Here is a 26,756-nt window from a genome sequence, read left to right on the forward strand (position 1 = left end):
CACTGAAACTCTGTGTGTGTGTGTGTGTGTGTGTGTGTGTAAGTAGAGATTTACTGGGTTCGGATTATTTGGGCTGGAGTCTGCTCAGTTAAGCTGGTGTAAATCAGGACTACATCAGTGTAAAATCAATGACCACAAGGTCAGAATCAAGGACTTTGTGTGAGTTCTGGGAACCCCCCCTCCTCCCCCTCAAAGAAACTCTAATTAATTTAAAAATGAATACATGTCTGTGATGCATGTTCCAGAAATTCCCCTGCCTAGAGCTGTGCACTCCCATGTACTCCACGGGCACTGATTGCGAACAAGCACACAAGGAGCGACTGCTAGTGGTTAGCTGGGAGCTCTCATGCTTCCATAAGGTCAGCTCCAGTCACTGCACACACTAATGCTCACGGCCAGTGCCAGGCTGTTAATCCTTGCACAATACAGCATTGGTAAGAGTCTTAGGTAACATCACATTGAGCCCAAACATAAATTCCCAGGCAGCCCTCCCTCACCCGCTCTCTGCATTCCTGCACAATGCAATCCTATAAGCAACTCACAGTAAATCTGCGGGATCCCATACAGCTACCACCTACCTACCACCCCGCTTCCCAAGAGCAAGAGCAGCAACAATGCTGACCGTGAGAAAAACCAAGGGTCTGTTTGTTTGTTTTTTAAATTTTCTAGAATAGATTTTTTTAAATGTAAGTGAATGTACAGTGAGTGGCTAATAGGGTTAGGGAGCGTGGGTAGCTGTGGCATTCCCCTGGGTACAATCTGGACTGTTGAACAGCAGTGTGAATAGCCTGGGTGCCTTTTACACTGCTTTGCCGTCAGAACAGCCACACCTGGCCTGCTCGTACAGCCATTAGCATGCAAATTCACTCCCAAATAAATACATGAGCACTCTGACTGGCACTCATGAATTAAACTTCAGGGAAACACCTGCAAATTCTCTAGTCCCAGCCTTGTCTCCCCAGAAATGTAAATCTTGTAATGTAAATGTAAAGCACACTACTGAACAGTTCAAGTTCACAGACAGTCCGTCCTTTCATCAGAGGAAATGATATATGCACCAGCCTTCTTATCCTAAATGGAGCTTCCCACATACTTTAATCCAAACACCCTGGTTAAGATAAAACAGTAAGTTAAGTTTATTAACTACAGAAAGATAGATTTTAAGCTATTACAAGTATTAATGCATAAAGTCAGGATTGGTTATAAAAGAATAATATGCAAGCTAATACCTAATTTAACAAGATAAGTTGCATTAAAAGCAAAGGTTTTGTCTAACTGTACGCTGTTGTAAATGTCACAGGCTGGGTCTCCTTTCATATAGGGACACCTCCCCTTAGTTTAGTTTTTTGAGAGTCGTTGATGTCATGAGCAAAGAGATAGGATGAGAAGAGGTGAAATGGAGCTCACTGTCTCTCTCTCTTATACCACTGTCTCCTCTTTGAGGTTTACCCCCAACTGAGGTGTAGGTGACAAGTAGTTTCTTGTGGATGTGAGGGTTTGTAATGGAGTGGACAAGGCCCCCTGCTTGAGGCCTTAGGGTTCTGCCACACCCATACTAGGAAAGAAGCAGTGGAGAAGGTCCTCCAAGCAGGCTAGAGTGGCTGCAGGGGAAGCAGACAATCAGGGCCCAGCCCTATAAAAAGGAGCTATGAAGCCAGAGACAGGGCAGTTGCTGCTTGGAGTTGGAGAGGAAAGGATTGCTGTGTACCTGGCTGGAAGAGCAGCAGGACCAAAAACAGTTTGCTGGCAGGGACAGGGGGAGCAAGAGGCTCCTGATTGGCTGGCTGCTAGGACCGAGCCTAAAACAGTTTGCTAGCAGGGACCCGGGGAGCAATGGAGGAGCTCCTGGCTGGCGGTGGGGACTGAGTAGGGACTGAGCCTGGGGAGGGCCACAGGAAGATAATGTCTCCAGGGAGGAAGCACTGGGGATAAGGCCCCATATCAGGGCTGGAGTGGTTTAAAACCTGTGGACACACCCAACCAGAGGGGGAGCTTGCAAGAGGTGGGTGGTGATCCCATTACAGGGTTGAACTGGCTCTGTGATGAAATGGAAATTTCTTGTTTACACCTTCCCATTGCTGAAGAATGGCTGCTTAAGCCGGTGATAGCTTTTTAACACCTGGCTGGGGTGCTAGTGTGTCTTTGTCTCTGAAAAACTGGTTTGCAGGTGTCTGGGGGGCAGGGGGAAGAAGAAAGCAGCCGGGCTGGACCATTGGGAGACAGGTGTGGGGGGTGGAGGGAGAAAGCAGAAGGGCTGGACCATTGGGAGGCAGTGGGTAAGACCCAGGCATCTGTATTCTGACTGCCACAAGCGTAGCATGTTGGTATTGGGGTTTTTCAAACCCAAGTGTGATTAATTCTGTTCTGGCCATGTCCTGTCATCAGGTCTGCAGGATGCAGGTCAGAGATGTGACTCTATAGCAGTGACATTGTGGAGTGCTCTTTTCTCTCACAGCGGCCTCCGCATCAAATGTTTTGACGTAAACTGGCCAACTGCTTTTTTCCCCTGCCCTCTACCTTCCAGCACTGCAGTGTCATCCTGGGGTCTGAGAGTCAAGCTGGGTTCCTTCTCCCAGGGACATAGTGAAGATTGATTATTTAGGGTCAGCTTGTGTCATTAAGACATCACCTTGAATAGGAGGTGGTGCAGCTCCACAATGCTCTGTGGGAGCTCTGGGAGTCATTATGCCTCAGTGAGGGAAAATGCTTCCTGCTGCTTTTTATGTGCGTATGATGGGAGGTGGGTGGCAGCACGCAGCCCCCTTCATAGCTGACAAACGCTGCTGGCTTGTGTGAAAGGGACAAGACACTGACCCTCCCTCACCTTTTTGGAGCAGCTAGTGCCTGCAGAAGAGCCAGTGATGAGTAGTGAGGGCTACAACTATAGCCAGCTTGTGTGTGGAAGGGTCCAAGGCTCAGAGTGTCCTCAACACTCTTGCATACCTATGCATGGGCCTACCACTATGTGATCTTTCATGTTCACTGCATCCTTTGAAGATGAAAAGCACTCTGGCACTGATTCAGCAAAGTACTTAAACACATACTTGGATCCCCTGAAGTCAGTATGACTTAGACACATACTTAACTTTCTGTTTTGCTGAATAGGGATGGACTAAGCGTGTGCTTAAAGTTAAGCATGTATTTAAGTGCTTTGTTGAACTGAGACCCATATGAATCCTGAGTTTTATTAATAAAGAGCTGTAATTAGAATTTAGTGGACAATTTTGTTGGCAATGCAGGAGACAGACTAAAATCCAACTCACTCACATGTAAAAATCATACATCCTTTTGATAGCATCTTTCATCCAGAAGGATTCTAAAGTGAGAAGAGGGGAGACCATCAGGAAGCACAATAGATTGAAAGGGATTTTGCTGAAGAACACTCCATCAAGCTCCAGCTCTTTCTATAAGTGCCACAGGAGCTTCATATTCTTATTTTTAGGTCTTTTCTGAACAACACTCCTCATCAAATTCCAAGAAGGATTCAGCTGGCCATGATATGGCCTGAGTTGAACCTCTGGTGTCTAGTACTCTAGAGCAGTAGTTTTCAACCTGTGGTCTTCAGACCCCGGGGGTCTGCAGACTATGTCTAAGATTTCCAAAGGGGTCTTCACCTCCATTCAAAAATGTTTAGGGGTCTGCAATAAGGTTGCCAACCCTCCAGGATTGGCCTGGAGTGTCCAGGAATTAAAGATTAATCTTTGATTAAAAATTGTTATGTGATAAAATCTCCAGGAATGCAGCCAACAAAAAATTGGCAACCCTAGGTCTGCAAATGAAAAATGGTTGAAAACCACTGCCCTAGAGATTTCAAAGGTGAGTCTCAAACCACTATGTTATCCCTTCTGTGTCAGGAAGAAGGGCAGACCCAGACACAAGTTTTATTGAGTAAGAAAGTGTCATTGACAGGTAATTTTCCTGACCAGAAACATGCTGTTGAGATGACATTTTGGAGGTAAAGAAAAAAGCCATTGATTTGAGATAAAGATCAAGGCAATTTAACTTGAGAGATAGATCAAGCAAATGATAAGCGTGAAGGATTGCAATAGTGAAATTGTGAGTCTTCTTCCAAATAAACTTGATGCCAGCACAGAAGGCAATGGAGAGGGAGCGCGAACAGACAGATTGTTGAAGAGGGGTGTGAAGGATGACAGCATAGGTTGCGGGGAGCTTGTAGTGAATTGCATGGCAGCATTCACAGTGAAAACAACATACATTGGTGTTTAATGAGTGGGGAGGGGATGCACAGTGATGAGGGAGAAAAAGCAGACAACAGCCATTTCATTCCCTGGTTACTGCTAACATGCCTGGTTCTGAAGTTCAGAAGTGTCTGGGGATAGCTGCCACCTCTTTAGGGCTACAGCAGTGTCCTTCATGCCTGACTAGCTCCCAGGGTGATATGGAGACTGAAAAAGAAAATATTAATATGCAAAACAGCTCGAGCAGGAATAAATCACTTATAACAGGGGAGGCAGGTCAGAGTGGCATGAGCAGCATGGGGCAGGCAGAACCAGAGTGACCTGCAGAAATATTGATCTCTGAACATTCACGGTACAGTAGACTGAGGAAGCATGGTGGTGTGAGCAGAGCTAATGTGAATTTGCCCCATACCTCCATCTCTGAGCCAGCCAAGAACTGAGCAATACAAATCCAGTTGGAAACACAGAATCCATTTATTTTCTGTATGAAAGGCTGATATCATGCAGTGAGATCAAAGTGAAGCAACACAGTGGCTTGGGCATAGGTCTGGCAGGCAGGAACTCCTGAGATCTGCCTCTGACTCATTTTGTGACCTTGACTGCCCTGCTTCTCAATGTCCCTATCTGTGAAATGGGGCTAATGACACCTGGCTACTTCCCAGGGAAGTTGAGGATTAATCAGCCAATGTTCGTATTTTCAAAATGCTGTGCAAGCACTCTTGCTGAGCATTGCTGTGAATGCAAAAATGACCTGCGCGCATCCAGACAGTCTTGCTGTACGTCTGCTCATTATAGCTAGTCTGAGGAATTAGCCCCGCAGTATTGTGCGTATCCCATAAGACTTGAATACTTGAGGGTGCTCAGATACTACATTGATGAGTGTAGTGTAAGACCCTATATAGAATAGACTTTCCAAACAGGTATCAGAGGGAGGGAACAGGATAGAGGGTAAAAATTTCAAAAGCAACCAAAGTCCCATTTTTGAAAATCACCGAAGTGGAAACCTTAGTCCACTGATTTTTTTTCAATGGAATTTAGGCTCCTATGTGACTTAGGAGCTGTTGAACATTTTGCCCAAGCTGAATGTAGGGTTCCAACTCTCATGTAAGTTAGGGATGGTTGATAGGCAACAACCCTCATCCCTAACCTGGGGCCATTTCAAACCCAAGCCTCTTTTGAGGTTCAAAAACATTTGCTTACTTTTTTCCCATCACTTCTAGTGTCCGGCTTGGAGCTGAAGCAGAGTGCCTGTGTACCTTATTCATTCCACTGTATTTACAGCTTGTAGCAGGACAGGAAGTGTTCAAGAGCTCAGGCGAGAGCATTATCTTGTGAGATTTCAAGCCTGACTTTTCATACCCAAGGGGTTTGGTTAGTGTGGATAAAAATCAACACCTTCAGTACTTATCTGTTTTGAACCCAAATTCCAAATCTAAGGTTCACACCCTCCACTTAGTTGTTACTCCCCTGAAAATGACCACTGCAACAGAGGGAATCCATATTTTCTCTTGTGTTTGTCTGTTTGATTTTTCTTTCTGGAGACATGATCTATTGTGTTGCTATTGGTTGGAAGCACTGGGAGCACACAAAAGGTAATGTGTTGTTCTAGCCTGCACACGTCTAAACCTAGAAATGGAGCTTGAGCGGCAGAGCAGTTTGTGAGCTTCAGGAAGAGGGCACTAGTTCTGAAAGCTGCTTGCTGCTGTTTTGAGGTCTCATTCATTGGCAACCTTTCCTTTATTTAGTAGAAGTTAAACATTTAGTTCAAGAAACCCACGCCTGTGCTTATGATTCTTCAATATGCTATTTTTCACATACATCTCTCTCTCTCTATTTGCAGTATTTTCTGATGTGACTTGTCTGTTACTTGTTTGTTGCTATTATTTCATATTTACATTGTGGTAGTACGGAAGGCCCTGGTCAGGGATCAGGACCCCAGGGTGCTTGGTAGTGTACCCACACCTCTTGAAAAGTCAGTTCCCTGCCTCAAATAGCTTACGGTCAATGTGTCTGATGAAAGGCAACAGGTAGATACAACAAAAAGATGGATGGGGGGTAGCCCCTGGTCACTAAGCCCTAAACACCAGTGACAGCTGCCACCACAGTTCCTCCATCAGCATGGCACTTAAGAAACATTGTTAGTGTCAGCTGATGTGTTCTCAAATTTGGCAAAGCCATCCTGAGATATTCACCCTGTCATAACCATACAGCTAAGGGTAGCCTAGAATTCCTCCTTACCTGTAAGGGGTTAAGAAGCTCAAATAATCTGGGTGGCGCCTGACCAAAAGGACCAATGGGGAAAGAAGATACTTTCAAATCTTGAAGGCTTTGTTTTGTGTGTTCTCTTGAAAAGCATCAGGTCAGAAAACTCCTTCTCCTATAAACCATCCTAAAAGTCTCTCATATTACAAATGGTAAGTAAAAGCCAGGCAAGGCGTGTTAGATTATCTTTTGTTCTGCTTGTGAATTTTTCCTTTGCTGGAGGGAGGTTTATTCCTGTTTTTTTTTTTTTGTAACTTTGAAACTAAGCCTAGAAGAAGTCCTGCTGTGTTTTTGAATCTTTTGTTACCCTGTAAAGTTATTTTCCATCCTGATTTTACAGAGGTGATTTTTACCTTTTTTTTAAATAAAATCCTTCTTTTAAGAACCTGGCTAATTTCTCTATTGTCCTAAGACCCAGGGGTTTGGGTCTGTGATCACTTTATAACCAATTGGTTAGGATATTATCCTCAAGCCCTCTGAGGAAAGGGGGTGTAAGGGCTTGGGGGGATATTTTGGGGGAATAGGAACTCCAAGTGGTCCTTTCCCTGATTCTTTGTTAAATCACTTGGTGGTGGCAGCGTACCCTCCAAGGGCAAAGAATTTGTGCCTTGGGGAAGATTTAACCTAAGCTGGTAGAAATAAGCTTAGGGGTTCTTTCATGCGGGTCCCCACGTCTGTACCCTAGAGTTCAGAGTGGGGAGGGAACCCTGACACACCCCACAGGAATTCCATCTTAAAAGATCAAAAATCACTTTTGGAACTGGGGAGCAATGTAAAGATGAAGAAGACAGTGGAAATTATTGTACAATTCATGTCCTGCTTATCCAGGCATTAAATAGACAGTGTAGGTCTCATTTTCATGATGTGGTGACTGCAATAAGATCTTGGTAGCTCTTTAACATGTGAATTTCCATATGTTCATTACTTGCCTAGGACAATGTGGTGACTAATTTAGCACTTAGAAAATAATGTCAGCATTTTGCCTCAGTAGAATCATAGAATCATAGAATATCAGGGTTGGAAGGGACCCCAGAAGGTCATCTAGTCCAACCCCCTGCTCAAAGCAGGACCAATTCCCAGTTAAATCATCCCAGCCAGGGCTTTGTCAAGCCTGACCTTAAAAACCTCTAAGGAAGGAGATTCAACCACCTCCCTAGATAACGCATTCCAGTGTTTCACTAGTAGATTTTTTGCTTGTTTCCTGCATCCCTACAAACATTTAAAGGTGGCCATTTTTCTTTCTGATGAAGCTTTTTTTAACCTAATAAATATTAGGAATGTCAAGCCTTATTATTTCCTGTTTCTGCTGGAAGACGTCTAGGTATCGGGGATCTGTGTGTGTGGCCTTTTACACCTTAATTGAAGGGGGTGTGTGAATATTTACTATTTTAACCATTTCATCCTTTCTCCAAATGGTTCATTAGTTATTTGAAAGAAATGGTTGACACTAACAAAATGACACTAACAAAAAAGTGTCTAAAAAAGTCTGGGAAACTAGAACTCCTTTCCCCTCTCAATAGCTCAGCTTTCAGTGTCCCGTGACGCCATAATTTTATTAGTCACTGTCATAGTTCAGGGCAACTGCAACTACTGTATTTCCCCGCACAGGTCCAGCAAGGGCACCCACTGTCAAGCTTCCAGCTCCCCAGCTGTTGCCTTTCTTGGGTGGAGACCCTCATCTCACTCCTTTCTGACTAGGGTATTTCCAGGCTGCACAGTTCCCTGCTTTCACTGTGTTATTCCCAGGAGAGACAGGCTGCCCAAGCATGCCTGCTTGCTTTCTCTTCAGAAATGGTTAACAGGTATAATTGCCAAGGTTATAAAAGATCACACACCACTTCCTGTGCAGGCCTACTTTATTCTTGAGGTACAAAGCATCACAGAGAAAACAGATGACAAACAATAAATGAACCTACACACATGCTAATAAGCTTACCAGAGTTTGCTCCAACCTAACACCGTCTTAGGGTTGATAAGTTGGTAATATTTAAAAACTGGACACTCTAGCAGGAGTGCTGGAACCTCCCCTGCCCCTTAACACAACAACATAAGAATAGCCATACTGGGTCAGATCAAACGCCCATCTAGCCCAGTATTGTGTCTTTTGACAGTGGCCAATGCCAGGTGCCCCAGAGGGAGTGAACAGAACAGGTAATCATCATCCATCCCTGTTGCCCATTCCCAGCTTCCAGCAAACAGAGACTAGGGACACCATCCCTGCCCATTCTGGCTAATAGCTATTAATGGACCTATCTTCCATGAATTTATCTAGTTCTTTTTTGAACCTTGTTATAGTCTTGGCCTTCACAATATCCTCTGGCAAAGAGTTCCACAGGTTCACTGTGCATTGTGTGAAGAAATACTTCCTTTTGTTTGTTTTAAACCCGCTGCCTATTAATTTCATTTGGTGACCCCTAGTTCTTGTGTTATGAGAAGAAATAAGTAACACTTCCTTATTTACTTTCTCCATACCAATCATGATTTTATAGACTTCTATCATATCCCCATTTAGGGCAGTCTATACTTACCTCCGGAGCAATCGATCCAGTGGGGGTCAATTTATCGCATCTAGCAAAGACGTGATAGATCGAGCACTCTCCTGTCGACTCCGGTACTCCACCAGAGTGAGAAGCATAGGCGGAGTCGACAGGGGAGTGGCAGCAGTCAACCTACCACAGTGAAGACACTGCGGAAAGTAGCTCTAAGTATGTCAACTTCAGCTACGCTATTTTCGAAGCTGAAGTTGCATAACTTAGACCAACTTAGCTCGTGTCTCCCCCCCTCCCCAGTTTAGACCAGGCCTTAGTCGTCTCTTTTCCAAGCTGGGAAGTCTCAATCTTATTAATCTCTCCTCATACAGAAGCTGTTCCATACCCCTAATAATTTCTGTTGCCCTTTTCTGAACCTTTTACAATTCCAATATATCTTTTTTGAGATGGGGCGACCACATTTGTACACCGAATTTTTCACAGACAGTGGCTGCTCATACTGAGCTACTTTAAGCAAATCACTTTTACTTTGTTCCGGCTCACTTTCACAAACTTCACTGGCCATCAATCCATCACCCACCAGAAATCTACACTGATCTTCCTCAGTTAGGGCTTCAAACTGACCAACATTAATTTGCTCTAAATAAATGTTTTCCTGAGCTTCTTTCTGCGCTTCGTCTAATTCCAGATTCACTTCTGAGATATTAGACAGACATTCAGAAATTTCTTCACCATATAAACTGCTTTTCTGACTGGACAAAAAGCTATTTTCCATAATCCCAAGGCTAGAGATGCTCTCTTCCTGGTTATAGCATACCTGGTTAAAAACATACAACTGCTTGGAGTCAAACACCCGCCCTTCACAGATCTCCCTGTCTGTTACAGATAACACAGAGGATTCACATTCATGCTTTTTCTGGGAGTGAGTTATGACATTCCCCTGATTAAACATAGTTACCACATTATTATTAAACAACATACCAGCATTGTTATAAACTGAACACATTCTGCTGTAGAGAGGAGCTGGACTACCAGGATAACACAGTTCCTGCTGTTCTTTCATTATTTTGATTTGGAGTTTAAGTCTGGCAACCTCAGTCTCAGCTTGCAGCAGCTCCATCTGCTTCCTGTGAGATTCTCTGTCTCTCTCCTCCGCTTCTTTTTCCAGCTGGGCCAAGGTTTGCTTCTCTTGCATCTGAAGTTCTGCCATTTCTCTCTCATGCTGAAGACACTCTCTCAGGGCTTACCGTTTTGATTGTGGATCACTCATTGTGACTAACTTTAACCTTTAACACTCTCAGTTTTAAATTTCAAATTTGGAATAGCATGGGGTTTTGATCCCCAACCCCAATGATCTGGTTCTGTGGATCCTGCCATGACTACACCAATGTGCTCTGTGGTGCCTGGGGGCAGCCCTCACTGGAAATGCCAAGGGCAGGGCAGGCTGCAAAAGGGAGAGCAGATACTCCCAAGACTAGTGGGTAACACTGAAGTTAAACTCCCCAACCAGTCACAAACTGTGCTTCTAATCCCCCACACTGATTACCAAGAAGCAAAAAAAGAAATCACACAACCCCCTTATTGCATTCCAGTTCTCTGGCTCCCAGTGAGCACCTAGGTCCAGTATAGTGAGAAGTTATTTTAAAAACTCTGCTCATATATAGAAAATGTTAGTCTAATCCCAAAGTGTCAGCCACATTACCAGGTCAGTATAGGTTTGGATCTTACCCAAAATACCACGCTGCCAGCCAATCCTTTAGTGTCTAAAACTAAACGTTTATTATTAAGAAAAAAGAACAAGAAGAGAAATGTTAAATGGTAAAACAGTCACATACATACAAAGACTTCAGAGTCCATATATCAGGTTCCTAGCGGTATTGATGAGTTTGCTGGGTTGAAAGTCCCTCTGGAATACAGCCACAGCTTGGATGGGTCATTCAGTCCTTTGTTCAGAGTGTCAGTTTGTAGCAATGTTCCTCCAGAGGTAAGAAGCAGGACTGAAGACCAAATGGAAAAGATGCAACTGCCTTTTATAGTCTTCTGCCATGTGGTCTGTGCTTCCTTTGTTTCAAACACAAGCTGCCCAGCACATAGCTTGGAAGCCATTTCTGTCCATAGGCATGCCCCTGAATGCCTTGCTGAGTCATAAGGTGTATCCCTTGCCTTCTCTCAATGGGTCAGTTTTATAGCTGATGGTTCTTAATGGGCCATCAAGCAGGCTAGGCAGTGGTGATGCCAAACTGTCTGGGGATGTCACCCAGAAGCATAGCACAAGTTTGAAATACAGACATACATATCTATAACTCACAATATAAAGGTGATACAAACACATAAACAAGATTATAATATCTGGCAAATAATAACATTTTTGCAGATATCTTGCATGGCCTATCTGGCATAACTCATTGCAATTTTACAATATTGCTATTCATAATATCCTAAAGTGTCCCCCAGATTCCATACAGGACTGTTGTGACAATTGGGTCTACAAATGTACCTGAATTGTGAGCTCAACTATAAAAAGCATGTAAAAGTTCATAAAATGTTACGATATCCCACAATAACAAATATTAATGGGAAAAAGTAACTGACTTAGTCTAAACCAAAAAGCCAAACTGATATGATTCAAGGACTGTGTTAATATTACGCTTGTTAAAAACAAGAGATGTGAAGCCAAAGTTAATGAACCAAAATTGGTTCATTGACTCAGCCTAATTGGTAGACAAAATAATGAGGGGAGGAGCTATTCCACCCATCATCCTTTTTTTAAAGTCCTTAAAAGAAAAAGATTTTTGTGAGGAAAGGACGAAAGAACTAAATGAAAAACAACTGGAAAGAACAGACAAGCTACTGGAGCCAGCTTCACCATTCTGGCTGCAACCCCACTGTTTCCTGAGCCCCTGGGTCTTCATCATCCTGACCCTGAGAAGTGTCCTGACCAGAACGGACCAGAAAGAGAAGCACACAGATGACATGGCCACCCCAATAGGCTCCAGCAGAATCCCAAACACCACCTGGAATGATAGTTACCATCTTTAATACGGTCAAACAGGGGGGCTTTCCCATCTGATACTGGCCTTTAATAACAACATCATCAATGACAACCCCAGCCTATCTCAACTAACTTCTTTTCTTTTCCCCAAAAAGACAGTGTACTAGTATCTTTAATACAGACTAAGAGACTGTCAAACAACAGGGTAGGGCTGGAGGAATTCCTTCTAAAAACTCTCTACAGCTAAAGGGAAAGGGAACAAGGGATATTGTTAAAAGAAAGCCTTACTTAAATACTTTACATTTCAAATGCTTTAACTGTTTTCCCTTCTTTTCTGTATCTTTAATATAAAGTTAAAAGGATTTTAATGGTGTATTTGCTGTTGTGCTAAGCAGGCTGAAATCTCTGTAGACCAAGCCCTGGTCCTTGTGTATCACTGTTTAATGTTGGACAGTGACTGGGTTATGTTAACACCTTTAGCCAATATATTCCATCTAAATTAATACAACAGGATTCCAAAAGTATTAAACTTAATTCAATAAGGTTTAATTTAGGCCTAGTCTACACTAGGAAATTAGGTTTGTATAACTATATTTTGCTGGGGGTGTGTGAAAAATCCACAACCTTTAGTGACACACTTAAACCGACAGAACTGCCTCTTGGGGAGGTGGGATACCTATGCCAATGGGCGAATCCCTCCCCACTGGTGTAGGTAGTGTCTTAACAGAAGTGCCACAGTGGTGCACTTGCAGTGGTGCAGGTGTGCCGCTGCAGTATTTTAAGTGTACACAAGTCCTATATTCAATAAAGTTCACTCAGAATATTGTAGGAAATTGTCAGTCTTGTCACAGTTACATACGACGGCTTCTTCTATTTTTCTAATGTTAAAAAAACCTCAGTTTTAGCCAGGCTTTCTTTATACGTCATAAAGAAAGCTGCAAAAAATAGGTAGATGTCTATATTGCGAGGCGGCATTGCCTAATGGTTTGAGCAGTAGACTGGGAGCCAGGGGACTTGGGTTCTCATTCCAGTCTGCCCCAGGCTTGCTGTGTGACCACTAACAAGTCAGTTTGTCTTTTTCCCCTCCAGCTCTTTGTTTTTTTTCTCTTAAGACTGTACACTCTTTGGGGCAGAGACTGTCTTACTATGTGTTTGTACAGAGCACTGCACAGTGAGCCCTGATCATGGTTCGAGCCGCTAGACACCATTGTAATACAAGTAATAGTAAGTCTTTTTTTTTTTTTTTTTGCTGGCCACCTTTAAGAAACTTGTGGATTATAGAATGTGAAGCTATATGCCCGGGGAGCCCTAGTTACTGGTATTTGTGAAATCTGTTATTTACCCAGTCAGTGGTGCCTTTGCTTAAAATCCCTGGGAGGCATTTTAATCCTAAATTATATATGTATATCTTGGTGCTTAGCTGCATCTTTGAAATGCCAGAACATTAACAAAAATGAGAAATAATAAATAAATTTTGTGAGTTTTTAAGCACAGACTCTGTGCACCAGAGGGGGTGTTTGGCCTTCAGGAATGCTGTCTAAAAAGGTTTTAAGGATGGACGAGAAGCAGTTCCTTTGATGGATGAAGTCCAAATCGTTATTGTTAAGGAGTCTTCCAAGGATGCTCACTTTCGGGATCTCCAGCCCCAGTAGATAAGAGTGAGCTGAAAAACAACGGCCCATTTAAAAAGAAGAAGAAGAAAATGCCAATAAAAGAGCCCCCACTTCCAAGCAGCCACCTTTTTCTAATTTCCTTATTGCCCATTCTAAAAACAAAGTCCTCTGAAAGGAACTCGAAATGTGCAACACTAATCAGTCAAATCCCTGCCAAACAAATCTTTTGTTAAATTATACGCACTAAATCAAAACTCTGGACTCAGCAGGGCCGGATAGTGGAAGTTCTGCCTAGTAAGCATGATTTTTTAAAGCCTCCTATTTCTGCTGTATTGTTAAGCAGATCTCGCGATACCAGCCTCATCTCTCCTCACTGTATATAGTGGGGTATCCAACATTTCTGTAGATCACATTTTTGGTTTGGCTTCTGCTTTGGCTTTGGTTTGCATCCAGCAGAAAATGTCTCAGTATTCGGGAAAAGTAAGTAAACAAACAACTGTTTGGTCCTCCGTTCAGGCCAAAGAGCCAGAGTTCTCTCTAGGTTGAGATAGTAGGAATTTTCCTAGGTTAGGGTAAGGCAAAGTGAGATCATGTGGTGATACTGTTAGTAATGAATGCGGAGAAATGGAAGCAAAGTTGTTAAGGAGGGGAAAGGAGCAACTAGAATGGGGTGTAGTTTGGTAGCTGTGCTTCCTGTTCAGACATTTATATTTACAAAAGAACAAGAGAGAGGTGGTATAAAAGCCACATGCAGTGTTGTAAACTTGAGCTGTGTTACAATTCTCATTAAAACAAATAGTCCAGTGTCAATTTAGTTCTCCTCTGGTTGGACTCAGAATTAAAGAACCACTGTGTCTGCCAGAGACACCCATCTGCTCAGAATAACAATGCATAGTACAAGCAGGCAGTCTGTGTTTGCATGTGCCACAATACAGCATCCTCTCCCTCCTCATTTCAGATCACTTTCTATGAGGGCAAATACTTCACAGGCAGGAAGCTGGAGGTCTGTGGGAACTGTGATAACTTCCAGGACAGAGGTTTCATGAACCGAGTGAACTCTATCTGTGTGCAGAGTGGAGCTTGGATCTGTTTTGGTCACCCAGACTTCCGAGGACAGCAATACGTTCTGGAGCATGGGGAATACCCCGACTTCTACCGTTGGAATGGCCATAATGATCGCATGGGCTCCTGCAGGCCTGTCGGAATGGTTAGTGCCAACTTTCAATTAGTTTCCAAGAGGTTTGTTTTTGTTGCTGAAATATCTGGTTGAGGGGGTCGCATTTGTGCTTTTAGCTTCCATGTTAGCTGGAGTCTAAATAAATATCTGAGAAAACGAGCTTTATAGAAATAATACACAATTAGGAGGTAAAGAGCATTCTGGGGAAAGTAGACCCTCTATGAACAGTCTTCATAGGCCACAAAATAGCATAACAATTTCCCATGCTTTCAGGACAAGGGCAGAAACTGTATTCTGTCTTCCAAGTCAGCAGTTTTAATAGGGTACGATTTTGCTGTGGTTTTTATATGTGAGGGCAATGCCCCTACAGCATCACATGCCTTTATTTGTAATGTTAAATATTATGAAATATTTACATGCAAATGAATTGCAAAGTTCTGTGCACAAGGCAGGGCTCTACTCTCATATTCTGCTCTCTCTGTGTGTGCAGAACTCCTGATGACACCCACTAGCAATCTATGTGTATACAGGGAGGAGAGGCCATTGGAATCACAATTTGCTGTGCAAACCAGAGAGGAGGATGTTGCTGTGGGACAGCTCTCAGGCTCCTGGCAAAGTCACCCACCTTATCTCTTGTGTTTCAAATTCTGAGCACCCCTGAATTAATACCAAATATGGCCCAGATCACACAAAGAAACCAAACAAACAGCAGAGAGTCTTTACCATGCTGGGGAAGAAGTGGGAGGATTTGCAGCTGGAGAAAAAAATTGAACCTGGTTTGAGCTTTCCATTTGATCCCAACATCACCTGCTACTGATGGGAGAATGATTAAAGAAAATTATTCGCAGGTTATGGCCACTTACAGGTTGATACAGCAACCAAGTCCCATTGGGTTGTAGCTTTCTTTGGTGTTGAGTAAAACTTAGCCTAAAAAAATGGGAGGGGGGTGTAGATATGTGCATCTCCTGTGAAGTTTTAGTCCATGTGCAATACATAAGACCACACATACTTCTCTAGACTCCAGAACATCCTCTCAAATTTAGGAATCCACTCACTACTCCTATACAGGCAGCTCCTATTGGCTGACCAGTATCCAGCAAACAAAAATGAGGCTATACATCAACAGGTGCCTCTTTGGACTAGGTCCACTGAGGGCCCTGTTCTCCATTAAATAAATCTGGTGTCTCACTAACCCATAAGGATTTGTCAGCCAATGAGCCAAGCTGCTGAAGGGGACCTTTCCTTACATTTTAAACTGCCATGAGAAGATATCAGTGGGAGCTGTACCAAGCCAGTACAGCTGTCTGTCCCATGCTGCTCTGGTTGGCATAGGTGGCTGGAGGATCCTGCACAGAGCTGCTCTTAGAACTCTGCCAAGGATGTATTGATTGGGGCCAGGAGGAAATTGCTACGCCACATGAGAAGAATGAAGGCTGTATGGTGTCACCCCCATTCAAGCTTGTGTGTTGTACAAGTCAAAGGTTGGCTGTAGCCCTATGCTTGGTGCTCCACTGGTTGACCCTTGTCACCCCTCCTTAGTATTAATGGTTTTTTTATTCTTGGTTGGCACACCCTGGGGCCTGTTGCTGATTTACTAACTTTGCTGAGTGAGATGCATCACTCCCTTAGCCTGGCTGAGGGGAGGTAAATGTACATCTTTGGGGTAGTGGACTCTCTCTCTCTTTTGGCTGATGTTGGAACCAGGCCTTTTCATTCAGCAAGGGGAAAGGTTGTCTTTATATTAGCATTTCAACGAGACTCCTAAGGCATGTCCAGTGCAGTGCCCCGATGACAGAGTTATAAGTCTATTGTGTAGGGGGCAGTTTCCAATGTTTAATACAGAATCCAGAGAGGGGAATATGAGCTTGTCAAAGGTACCACATAGAACCTTGTTTCCAGATCCATGGAGACCCACTGAACATCTGTGGGCCAGTAGCCATGAGTGCTTTTCTTCCCCTCAGGCCTGTGCTCCATTGCTCTTATACAAGTGAGAGTTTTAAAATATTTCAACAATTCAGGCAACAGTTACACAGAAGAATGTTTGGTCAGGAATGGTATCTGAGATTTCACTGCTGGAGGATGCTATGGGATTTTTGGCACTACAATGTAGCTTTTTCATGCATAATGTAATTTATATGAAAAATATATTAGCTATTGTCTGAATTCTGCTTAAAAAAAATCTTTTGACCAGTTCCATCACAAATACCTATGGAGAAGACAGGAAAATTTCCCCAAAGACATTTACCTCAACTCACCCTTGAAGGCTTTCATAGCTAGGACTCTGGGAAGATATTTTCCTTTTCTTTTTAAAGAAAGGCACAACAACTTGTGTAAATAACCACAGATATGATTGGAACTGAAGAAAAGTACAAACTGGGGAAATAATCTAATACCTCTGTGTATTTTGGATTTATTAAATTTTTTTGCACTATGTTCTTACTTCTTATACTTTTGTTCAATTACATTTCCAATATTGTGTGTGTGTGTATGGCATTTTGGGGTTTTTTTTAAATGTATATGTGGAGTGGGAAATGGTTGTGCTTATAGTGTTTGTGTGGTGTGCGTCTTTGTGAACAGTGTTTAAGTACTTGTTTGGTGGGGGAGGGGATTTAGAGGTGAAAGGTGTGGGAGTATGTGTGGTAAGTACAGCGTGAGCAATACGTTTGTGTGTGACCAGTGGTTATGCAGGTGTGTGGATGTTAGTAGAGGTATATTTTGGGGAGGAGTTTGTGTGTGCTTTTTTGTGAGTGAGCTGTTTGTGAGAGACATTTGTATGTTTATGTGGGTATTTGGGTGGGTATTGTGAGCATGTGTTTGTGGGTGGGCAGTGTTATTGTTGGGTTTTTGCCACGTTTCCATGATGAGGTATCATTCTTGCTTTCTGGTTATCTTTTACAATCAGGGGAAACAATTTGATGCATTTTCTTTTGAGTTTACTCAAATCTCTTTGTCCCCAGCACGGTGAGCATTACAGAATGGAAATATTTGATGGGAGCCATTTTAGTGGTCACTGCATGGAGTTCACTGAAGATTGCTCTTTCCTGCAAGGGCAGGGCTGGAACAAGAACTGTGTCAATGCCATCAAAGTGTATGGAGATGGAGCGTAAGTAAGCAAAGGACATAAAAGGAATGCAACTGCTATGTCATTCTATCTTGAAACACAATAAAGCTCGCTCCCCACACAAGCCCAATCCACTCTGTCACAGGGTAGCTGGTCTCTGTGGATAGACTGAGCCCAGCTCCTCGGACTGGAGCAAGTGACCCTAATCTAGCTAATTAAAGAGGGCTGGGCTACACCTCGGTTCATAAAGGGGGAGGGTGGCAGGCTGAGCCCGAGCAGCAAAGGCCACACTGGAGTGGCACCAACTCCTGTGGTGAGTTGTGGAGCAAGAGGGGAATTCAGGGAAGCAATCCTGCGGCTGCCGCTCCAAGGAGGAAGCAGAGCTGGCTGAGGCTGGAAAGCTGCCAGGAGCTGGACTGTCAGAGACCCGTAGGTAGTGCTTAATCTGTGCCAGGGCTGAGCACCTCTAGGCTTGGCACTTCATAGCCCCAGCACCTCTGGGCTTACTGCATCAGTAATGACTGTAAAAAAAAATTGCTTGAGCCCCGGCACCTCTTTCCTTACAAATTAAGCACTGCCCATAGGAGGGGTGGCCCTGAAGCCTGGGGGCCAGGTACTGACTTAAGAGTGCACTCTGTTTGTTTGTTTTACCTTTGTTACAAAAGAATAAACCTCCTTGACTGGGACTGGGGGTGGCAGTGAATGTTTGGAGCTGGGGTGCAGTGGTGACTATTCCACTAAAATTGTTGAAAAGACTCCCATTGGCTTCAGTGGGAGTCAGCCCTAAGAGAGGGTTTGCACTGGAGGAGGAAGTTTGGTCATCTTGATCTATACATTTATTTGTGGGGAGGGGATTAAATGTAAGTTGAGTAATCTTAACATCTACAAGAGGTTGCTAATGCTTCAGACAAAAAGTGACGGTTCTTCCTGGTAGGGTTTAGGAGTAATTGTAGTCTTTACCTTGAAAATAATTTTTCTCTACGGACAATGGCAACCACCAGTTAAAATGTAGTGGATTGGGTGCAGTAAATGGCTATCTGGCTTGCTATTTCATGAGTTTGCTAGAGAGCTGACAGTATTGAATAAGTGCACAGACTGGGAGGATTAGGGGTTTTGGGGGGTTTGCTACTGGGACCACTTTGGGGGTTTGCTACTGGGACATGGAGCCTTTTGACCCATGAGGTTGCTGGTTTGAATCCAGCCCAGGTTAGCAGTGAGTGTTTACATGTGCTGGTTGTTTGGTGGCATATGTGAAATGAGCTGGTGGCCTCAGTCCAGTTCCTAGTAGTCAGGTGTCTGAATCACAAAGCCAACACCATAGCTACCACTAACCTTTTGTAGTTTTTTTCTCTCCTGCTGGTAACAGCTCACCTTACCTGATCACTCTCGTTACAGTCTGTGAGGTAACACCCATTGTTTCATATTCTCTGTGTATATAAAATCTCCCCACTATATTTTCCATGGTATGCATCCGAAGAAGTGAACTGTAGCTCACAAAAGCTTATGCTCAAATAAATTTGTTACTCTCTAAGGTGCCACAAGTACTCCTTTTCTTTTTCTGGATACATACTAACACGGCTGCTACTCTGAAACCTGTCTAATTCCAGGTTGTCATGGGGAGGAGCTTCCTTATGAAGATGGTTCCTGCTTTCTCACTCTCCATTAGAAGTCCTGTGGGATTCATGGTACTTAGAGATGAGCCAAGGCTACAGCATTTGAATTTGAATGTAAATATTGATGTCTCACACCTTGAAGAGGGGCGTGTGTGTGTGATTTTCAGAGGCACTGAGCTGCCACAACGCCCACAGACTTCAATAGCACTTTGAAAAATCAGTACTCAGTTCATTGCCCGGTGAACGTAGGCTTCTAGCTTCTGTCACTCATATTTGACAATTTTGGTCCTAATCTCTCTGAATTTCATTCTCCCTGTGTTTAAAATGAGGATAATAATATTTCCCTGTATCACAGTACTCTTCTGAGGCTACATTCACTGTTGCCTTGTGATCCTTCATTGTAGCAGTGCAAACTATGATCAGCCCAGTTTCTGTCTCCCCTACATTTTCAGACATCCTTGAAACCTTTTGCAAAGTGAGGGTTGTGCAGAGTTTGCCCTTTGTCACTGTTTCAGGGGAATTAACATTTTCAGGGGGAAAAAAACTTGTCTCCTTTTATCAGGAACACATTTGTTGTTTTTTATTATGTCATCAGTTATTTTTCTGTTTTCATTGTACCACATTTCCTTTTACCAACAAACACATTTCGTTGGAAGTGTGTGTGTTGGGGGTGTGTGTGTGGAGGGGAAGCAGAAAGCCGCAGAATTCTCTCAGAGCCAGGAAGTGTTTGGCTTGTGCAAGGCACAGCTGGGTCTGTGGTTACACATGATGCTTCCATGCTAAGAGAGCATCTTCACTGAGGGTGATGGGTGAAAAGAAGGGGAAGATCTTACTGAAAGAAGTTGGAGCAAAGGAGCCCTATGACCATCATGTGATTTGGTGGTCTGTGTTGGAGGGGATTGGCCTAGATTATTGCACAACCCACACCTACAAATTGTTTTGATGCTGGGCATCAGAGGCGGATTAAGATTTATTGGAGCCCTGGGCAAAAAGAACATTTGGGCTCTTGCTCTGCCCCCTACTCCTTCCGTTCCTCCCAAGGCCCCACCCCCTGGCCTGGCTGGAAGCTGGGCTGTGGTAAGAGCTGCCCAGGGAGCCTGGGCCCCTGTGGGGAGCCCTGTACCCTCCACCTGCCCTGGGCAGCACATCTTGGGGGGACAGGGACATGTGCTAGGAGCTGCTCTCGGGCACCCCAGCCCCCCCATCCAAAGCAGGTGCAGGGCTCCTCACAGTTGTCTGGGCTCCCTGGATGGCTCTGATCAGAGCCTAGGGCAGTGGTCTCCAAGGTGTGGGACACATCCCCTGGCGGGGCACAAAGGAACATTCGGGGGGGTGCAGTGGGGCCCAGCCCTGCACCCAGTCCCAGCTGCGGCTCTGCTCTTGGCTGCGGCTCCGCTTCCAGCCACAGCTTTGGCCCCGCTCTCAACTGCGGCCCTGCTCCTGGCCCCCAAATCCGCTCTGCTCCTGGCCCCTGCTCCTGGGGGGTGCAGACAGGGTTGGGGGAGGGGCGTGATTGAAATAGTTTGGGAACCCTTGGCCCCAGACCTCCTGATATTTTTGGCAAAACTGGGCATTTTTCTTGCTTGTTCTTGCCAACTGATCACCAAAATGACAAATGCCAGTTTTGCCAAAAAGGGGCTTGGTGGGGGGAGCAGCAGGGCTCAGGCCAGCCCTACACAGAGGGCTTGGGTGAGGGGCTCAGGCCAGCTCTGTGGGGAGGCGGGGAAAGGAGTTTGGGCCCATTGGTGTAGATCGTGTCTTCACGGAAACACTACAGCAGCGCAGCTGCCTTTGGAGCATAGGCAAGCCCTAAGGAGCTGCACTCACATCCATTCTCTGTTGCCCATCTAGCCAGTTAGGGGTCGATCACGCACATAACCAGCAATCTGTTGCTGTTGACTGAAGAGAACAACCTTCGGTCATGGTTCAGATTGCCAGTTACACGTGTGATCCAATACACAACTTCCACCCTCTTGCCCCAGGATCCCAGAGACGATATTCTTGCTAAACTGTCCCTTTCACTGGATAAGAAAGGCGTTTCAAACACAGTGTGGGGAAGGCTGCATTAGCCTGTGTCTCATCAATTTAGGTTGCCTCAGGCATGCCACATGCCAGTGCATGACACAATCTGACATGGCATGCTGCTGAATCACCCCCTTGGCCAGCACTGCGGTGATCTGTTCTCCTGAGACTCCAAACCTGGAGAGAGAGCCCCTGCGAATGCTCACTGGGGATAATACACATGCTCACTCACTGACTCAGGGAAAGAGAGCTTCAGGGTGCAGGTTTTCCATTAAAACCCTCTTTAAAGAGGGTTGCTTGGCCCTTAAAAAGCTCTCCTCCAGCTGTGCCGTAGTATTAAGGGTTAGAAGCAAGGAATAGGCTCTTAGAATATTGGAAATTGTGGAGATGAAGGAAGAAGGGGACACACATCAGGGCCCTAATTGTGCCCTGGGTGATCACTACTTCCCACCATCCAACACAGATGTAATGAGGTTGAGTAGTGTCCGTATAAGAGAAAATAAAACTACTAATTATTCCTCAAAAAAGATTTTTAATGACTTCCGGCTATAAAAGCAACACAGACAAAATAAGAAAAGAAAGATTAAAGACCAGCACTGAATAAGGATTAATATAAATGGCAAGTTGTACTGAAGACAAGCACAAGTACATGTAATGTTATTCATCAACTACCTACTACTATTCTTAACGCTATAGTATCGATACAAACTTGAGATCAATTCAGCTCAAGCAACCAGACTTCTTTACTCCATAACCTTACCCTGCATTCGTCCAAAAATACATTACCCTTCAGTCGGCTGGTTTCCGCACTGGCCAGGTACAGACAGTCGAGAAGTGCATGTCCCTTCCATTCAGGGGGTGTGGGTCAGGTTTCCTGATCAAAGAGAGGTCCCCTTATGATCAAACACACACATCTTAGTCCTGTGCCTTCATACTTTTTATCTTATTTGTTGACGGGTTTTAAAACAGACCAAGCAATTAGGGTGGGCCAAATTTTTAGTGTGGTTAGTGTGGTTACTTTGATATTATAAACTATGTGTGGGTGCATAGTTTATCTTTATGTAGCCAATTATTTCAAATGTGGTTGCTTTAATATTATAAGCTATGCTCGGGTGCATAGTTTATCTTCATACATTTGAGCCGGCCTAAAGTGTTATCTGGTTACAGCGCATCCTGACCTCAAGTTTCAGTTTAACTTTGCAGAGCTTGCTTTTTGAAGCTTCCAGAAGTTTGAGGCCTAACATTGACAATACCTTTGTTCATTTTTAGTTTAACAATAGAATCATAGAATATCAGGGTTGGAAGGGACCTCAGGAGGTCATCTAGTCCAACCCCCTGCTCAAAGCAGGCACAATCCCCAATTTTTGCCCCAGATCCCTAAATGGCCCCCTCAAAGATTGAACTCACAACCCTGGGTTTAGCAGGCCAATGCTCAATATCCCTCCCCCCAATACTTTTGTTCATATTAATCACAGAAATAAATGATTTAATTATTTTTTAAATTCTATATTAATTTACCTTTCCATGTAGCTGAGAGTGGGATTCTTTTAGGATTGTCCCATTCCACCCCTTATCTCAGCCTCAAAGGCCCCATGTCAAGACAAGCCATCCCTCCAGATGAGGCAGGTTCTAGACACAGCTCCTGTCCTTGTGTCAGGTTGGTCTATCCTTCCATCTGCAAAGGGCTCTGGACACTGCTGTGGGCCACGATGCTGGGCCAGCCTGTCCTTCCAGGCGAGGAGGGTTCTGTGCCAACTCTCTCCAGATCTTGCCAGCATAACTTCAGAATCATCCCAAGGGTGAAAGATATGGAGAACAACATGAGGGATGACGTCCACTATCTTGCATGAACACGCTGTTTCCAGAGCATTTCACAGCCCCTTCCGGTCAATGAGTTAAGATGAGAAACATGGTGGATTTTACTGTGTGTGCAACAGCAGACTCTTCCTCTCCACTACCCTTCTGCATACATCTGGCAGCCCCCAAACTCAGTCCCATCCTGCACTACTGTGTGAACAGGGTGGGCTTTTGTAATAAAGCATCCTATTTTATATATAACAATTTTTTATCCCTAGATCTCAAAGCTCTTTACAATGCAGAGTAAGTCACATTATCCCCATTTTACAGATGGTGAAAATGAGGCACAAATGTGAAGTGGCCCCACAGCAGGTCAAAGGCAGAGCCAGGAAGAGAATGCAGGTCTCCTGAACTCCTAGTCCAGTGCCCTATCCACTAGGCAAAGCTGTCTCCCATAATAGGCTTTCAGGGAGATGCAAGGTTCTTTGCTCCCCAGGGATCTTTTGATGATGTATCCTACTTGTGGCTTTTGGAAGGTAATTATGTTCCTTTGCTAATTTTCCATGCACAATATCAATTGGGCACATAAATCTTCGCTTCCTGTCCTAAGTTCTTATCTGGAGGTGCTGTTGAACAGCTGCCAAATTCTGTCACAGAGGTTGCTGCACTTCAATGGTTAGTGTCCAGAGTGATTCCTATCTTATGTGTAAATGAGTACACTGCATGTAATTTGAATGAAAAGTCTGTCCATCTAATGGTATAGCTTAGTGTAAGTGAGCATAGCATCTACCTTATGTAGCGTTGGTCCATTACTGGGGCTTCTAGGTACAACTTCAATGTAAATAATAATAATAATACGATTGTAAGGCATTATTGAAAATGAAATCTGCTGCTGAGATTTTGATTTCATAGCAATTTCTAAGATAGTGCCATCTAGCTGAAAATGTGACAGTTTTTGGGTGAAATATGGCCATTAGAGGTGACTACTTTTTGGAGCCTGGTAACCTGGTATTTTGCTTTCAATAGATGTTTTCTGTTCCACATACAGTGTCGTGCATCGTTTCTCTTCCAGTACCACAAATAGCATAATCTGACGTGACACATGTCTTGTTCCTTTTAAGGTTCAGTGATTGCAAGAGATTGTTTGTTTGGCAAGAATAGCATTGAAGAGCTGGAGGTTTTTGTTTTTTAAAAAAATTGGTGATAATGCACAAAAGTAATTTGTGAAAATTGAGATCACAGCCTTGCGATTAATAATTGACGATAATTTTGAAGATTTTGTTTAGATTCACATTTACATCAGAGCCTCCACTAAATTCCAACGGTGACTGAGCCGGAGTATTTGAATTGACCAAAATATTGTGACATTTCCTGTACTCAGACTAGAAAGCATTTCAGATAAAACAGCAAAGTCAAACAGTGGGGCCCAATCAATGCTTTTTCTCCAATGGGAGATCGCTGTGTGCTGCATTGATCAAATCAATTTGCATTTAGAATAAAAGTTTATTCGAACATTGCTCAAAACATGTGGTTCAGAAGCTGTATTTTGATTAAAATGATCAGCCTGCAGCACTCTCTTAACCGAACCACGAGGTTGGTTTAAGACCTTCCAACATGTCAAATTCAAATTGGGGGGAAAAAAAACCAGCCAAGAAATGAACCTTGTGGAATTCCATGGAAGAGGGGCCTTTGAGAAGGTCACTTCTCACCAGTCACAGAGAGAGAGAGAGAGAGATTGATTAGATCTAGGCATGGGGAACCGAGTTTACTTTTCTAGATAAAGGGGGGGTTCAGGAAGATGGAGTGTACTTGGACTGTTTGGGGTGGGGATGGTCTCGTCCTGTGTGTGTACAGCGCTCAGCATGATGGGGCTCAGATCTCAGTTGGGACCTCTAGATGCTGTTGTAACACAAATAATAAATAATATGATGGAGTGGTCCAGGATGGCTGGGGAATAGTCAAAAGGGAGCTCAGAAGTCAAGGAGAAGGAGCCAACAGCACTAAGGAGGTTAACTCCACAGAGGAGAGCAGTTTCCATTCTGTGTCCAGATTGAAACTGGACAAATATATTGACTGGGATTTGACCCAGAGGTGAAAGTCTTGTGCCCTTAGGAAAGCAGTGCTCCTTAACTTCCAGGGTGAAATCTGACAAAGGGATTCAGCAAGGGACCAAAGATGGTTTTTACTACTGTGCTGCATAAATGCTTTCCTGAGTAATCCATTCATTCTCTGTTTTAGATGGGTGCTGTATGAGGAACCCAATTATCGTGGCCGTATGTACGTTGTGGAGAGAGGAGAGTACAACAGCTTTAACATGTGGCAAGCTCACAGTGCAAATATCCAGTCCCTCAGAAGAGTCGTCAACTACTTTTAACTGAGTTATTCTTGTACAAACAATGTCCCGGTGCAAACTGGAGTTCAATCTTCCCCTCTGCTCCCTCAAAGTGTGCAATAAATTCTTAAGAGCTGCTATTGGCTGCAGGTATTTTTCCCTCATTACATGAGAGAAGGTGCTTTGCTTGGTTAGATGGCCTGACAGTACTTTGATTCATAAAGCAGAGCACATGGGCTTGCTTTGCTGCTGTCCAGACGAGGTACCAGTACTGGCAATGCTAAACCAGCACATTATTCACATGCAGTCTGTTGCACCTGGTCCAAAGCCCACTGAAGTAATTGGACATTTTTTCATGGACTTCAGTGGGCTTTGGATCAGGCCCATTATTATTATTATTTTATTTTAAAAGCCACCATCCCACAAGTATAACATCTCGGAACATTGTTCTGTTTAATTCCAGAAGGGAGACTTGTGAACTCCTGCGGCCACAATCCGCTGGGATTTTCTGTGTGTGCCTTTGAAAAGCAATATAAGAATATAGATGTTTTTCTCACATAGCCCACGTAGCACCTTTCCTTTTCTTCTTCTTAAATGGTACATTTAGCCCTTTGTATTTCTTGGGTGTTCTCAATTGGTCCTTTCCTAACTCTGCATCCCAGATTCTATTGATCTCTGTTGCAGCTTCACATGGGCTGCCAGGGGGATATAGACAGGGTGGAGCTGAAGGGCCAAAAGCTCGGTCTTTTAAATTATTTACAAAATACATAATGAGATTGCTTTTGTGTGGTCAGCGACACATCGCCCTGAAAGGTCAGATGGCTCTTTTTCCATAGGAGCATAAACTGCATATGATATTAGCTACACTGTTTCTGGCCAGTTTTTAAAGGGATAATTTTATTCTCCTTTTCACTCCCTCTGGTATATATTGGTTTATTATATTCGCTGTTCAGGCTCATTTGTCTGATGGTTACTGACAGGAACTGGCAGAATTCCTATAATGCTGAGCCGTTGCTTCCTCACTGCAAGTCTGTGCGTTAGTCCACTGGAGAGTCTGCTGACCTAAGCACTTTAGCTGTCTCTTCAAAGGGACACTGGAAAGGATGGCAGGCCCTGAGTGCATCTGAATGTGATGCAAGAGTGCACTTACAAAGAGCTGCTCCGCTCAGCAGTGCGTCTCTGTTCTGCCCTTGTGGAGT

At 43.9% G+C, this 26,756-nt stretch overlaps 1 protein-coding gene across 4 annotated transcripts; it reads left to right on the forward strand.

Moving 5' to 3' along the window:
- The first annotated feature begins 554 nt into the window (after positions 1-554).
- CRYGN (crystallin gamma N) lies at positions 555-25,668 on the forward strand. 4 transcript variants are annotated; one of them, XM_073329590.1, is made up of 4 exons: positions 555-639; positions 14,514-14,762; positions 17,690-17,835; positions 25,464-25,668. In XM_073329590.1, the coding sequence occupies exons 2-4, from the start codon at positions 14,598-14,600 to the stop codon at positions 25,597-25,599; spliced, it is 447 nt and encodes a 148-aa protein (XP_073185691.1). In that variant the 5' UTR covers positions 555-639; positions 14,514-14,597; the 3' UTR covers positions 25,600-25,668. The 4 variants fall into 4 exon arrangements, with proteins under 4 accessions (XP_073185691.1, XP_073185692.1, XP_073185689.1 ...); XM_073329591.1 differs by lacking the exon at positions 555-639 and adding an exon at positions 1,055-1,125; XM_073329588.1 differs by lacking the exon at positions 555-639 and adding an exon at positions 6,564-6,613.
- Positions 25,669-26,756: the final 1,088 nt, after the last annotated feature.

The sequence above is a fragment of the Lepidochelys kempii genome, chromosome 2, assembly GCF_965140265.1.
Source record: "Lepidochelys kempii isolate rLepKem1 chromosome 2, rLepKem1.hap2, whole genome shotgun sequence".
Classification (NCBI taxonomy): domain Eukaryota; kingdom Metazoa; phylum Chordata; order Testudines; family Cheloniidae; genus Lepidochelys; species Lepidochelys kempii.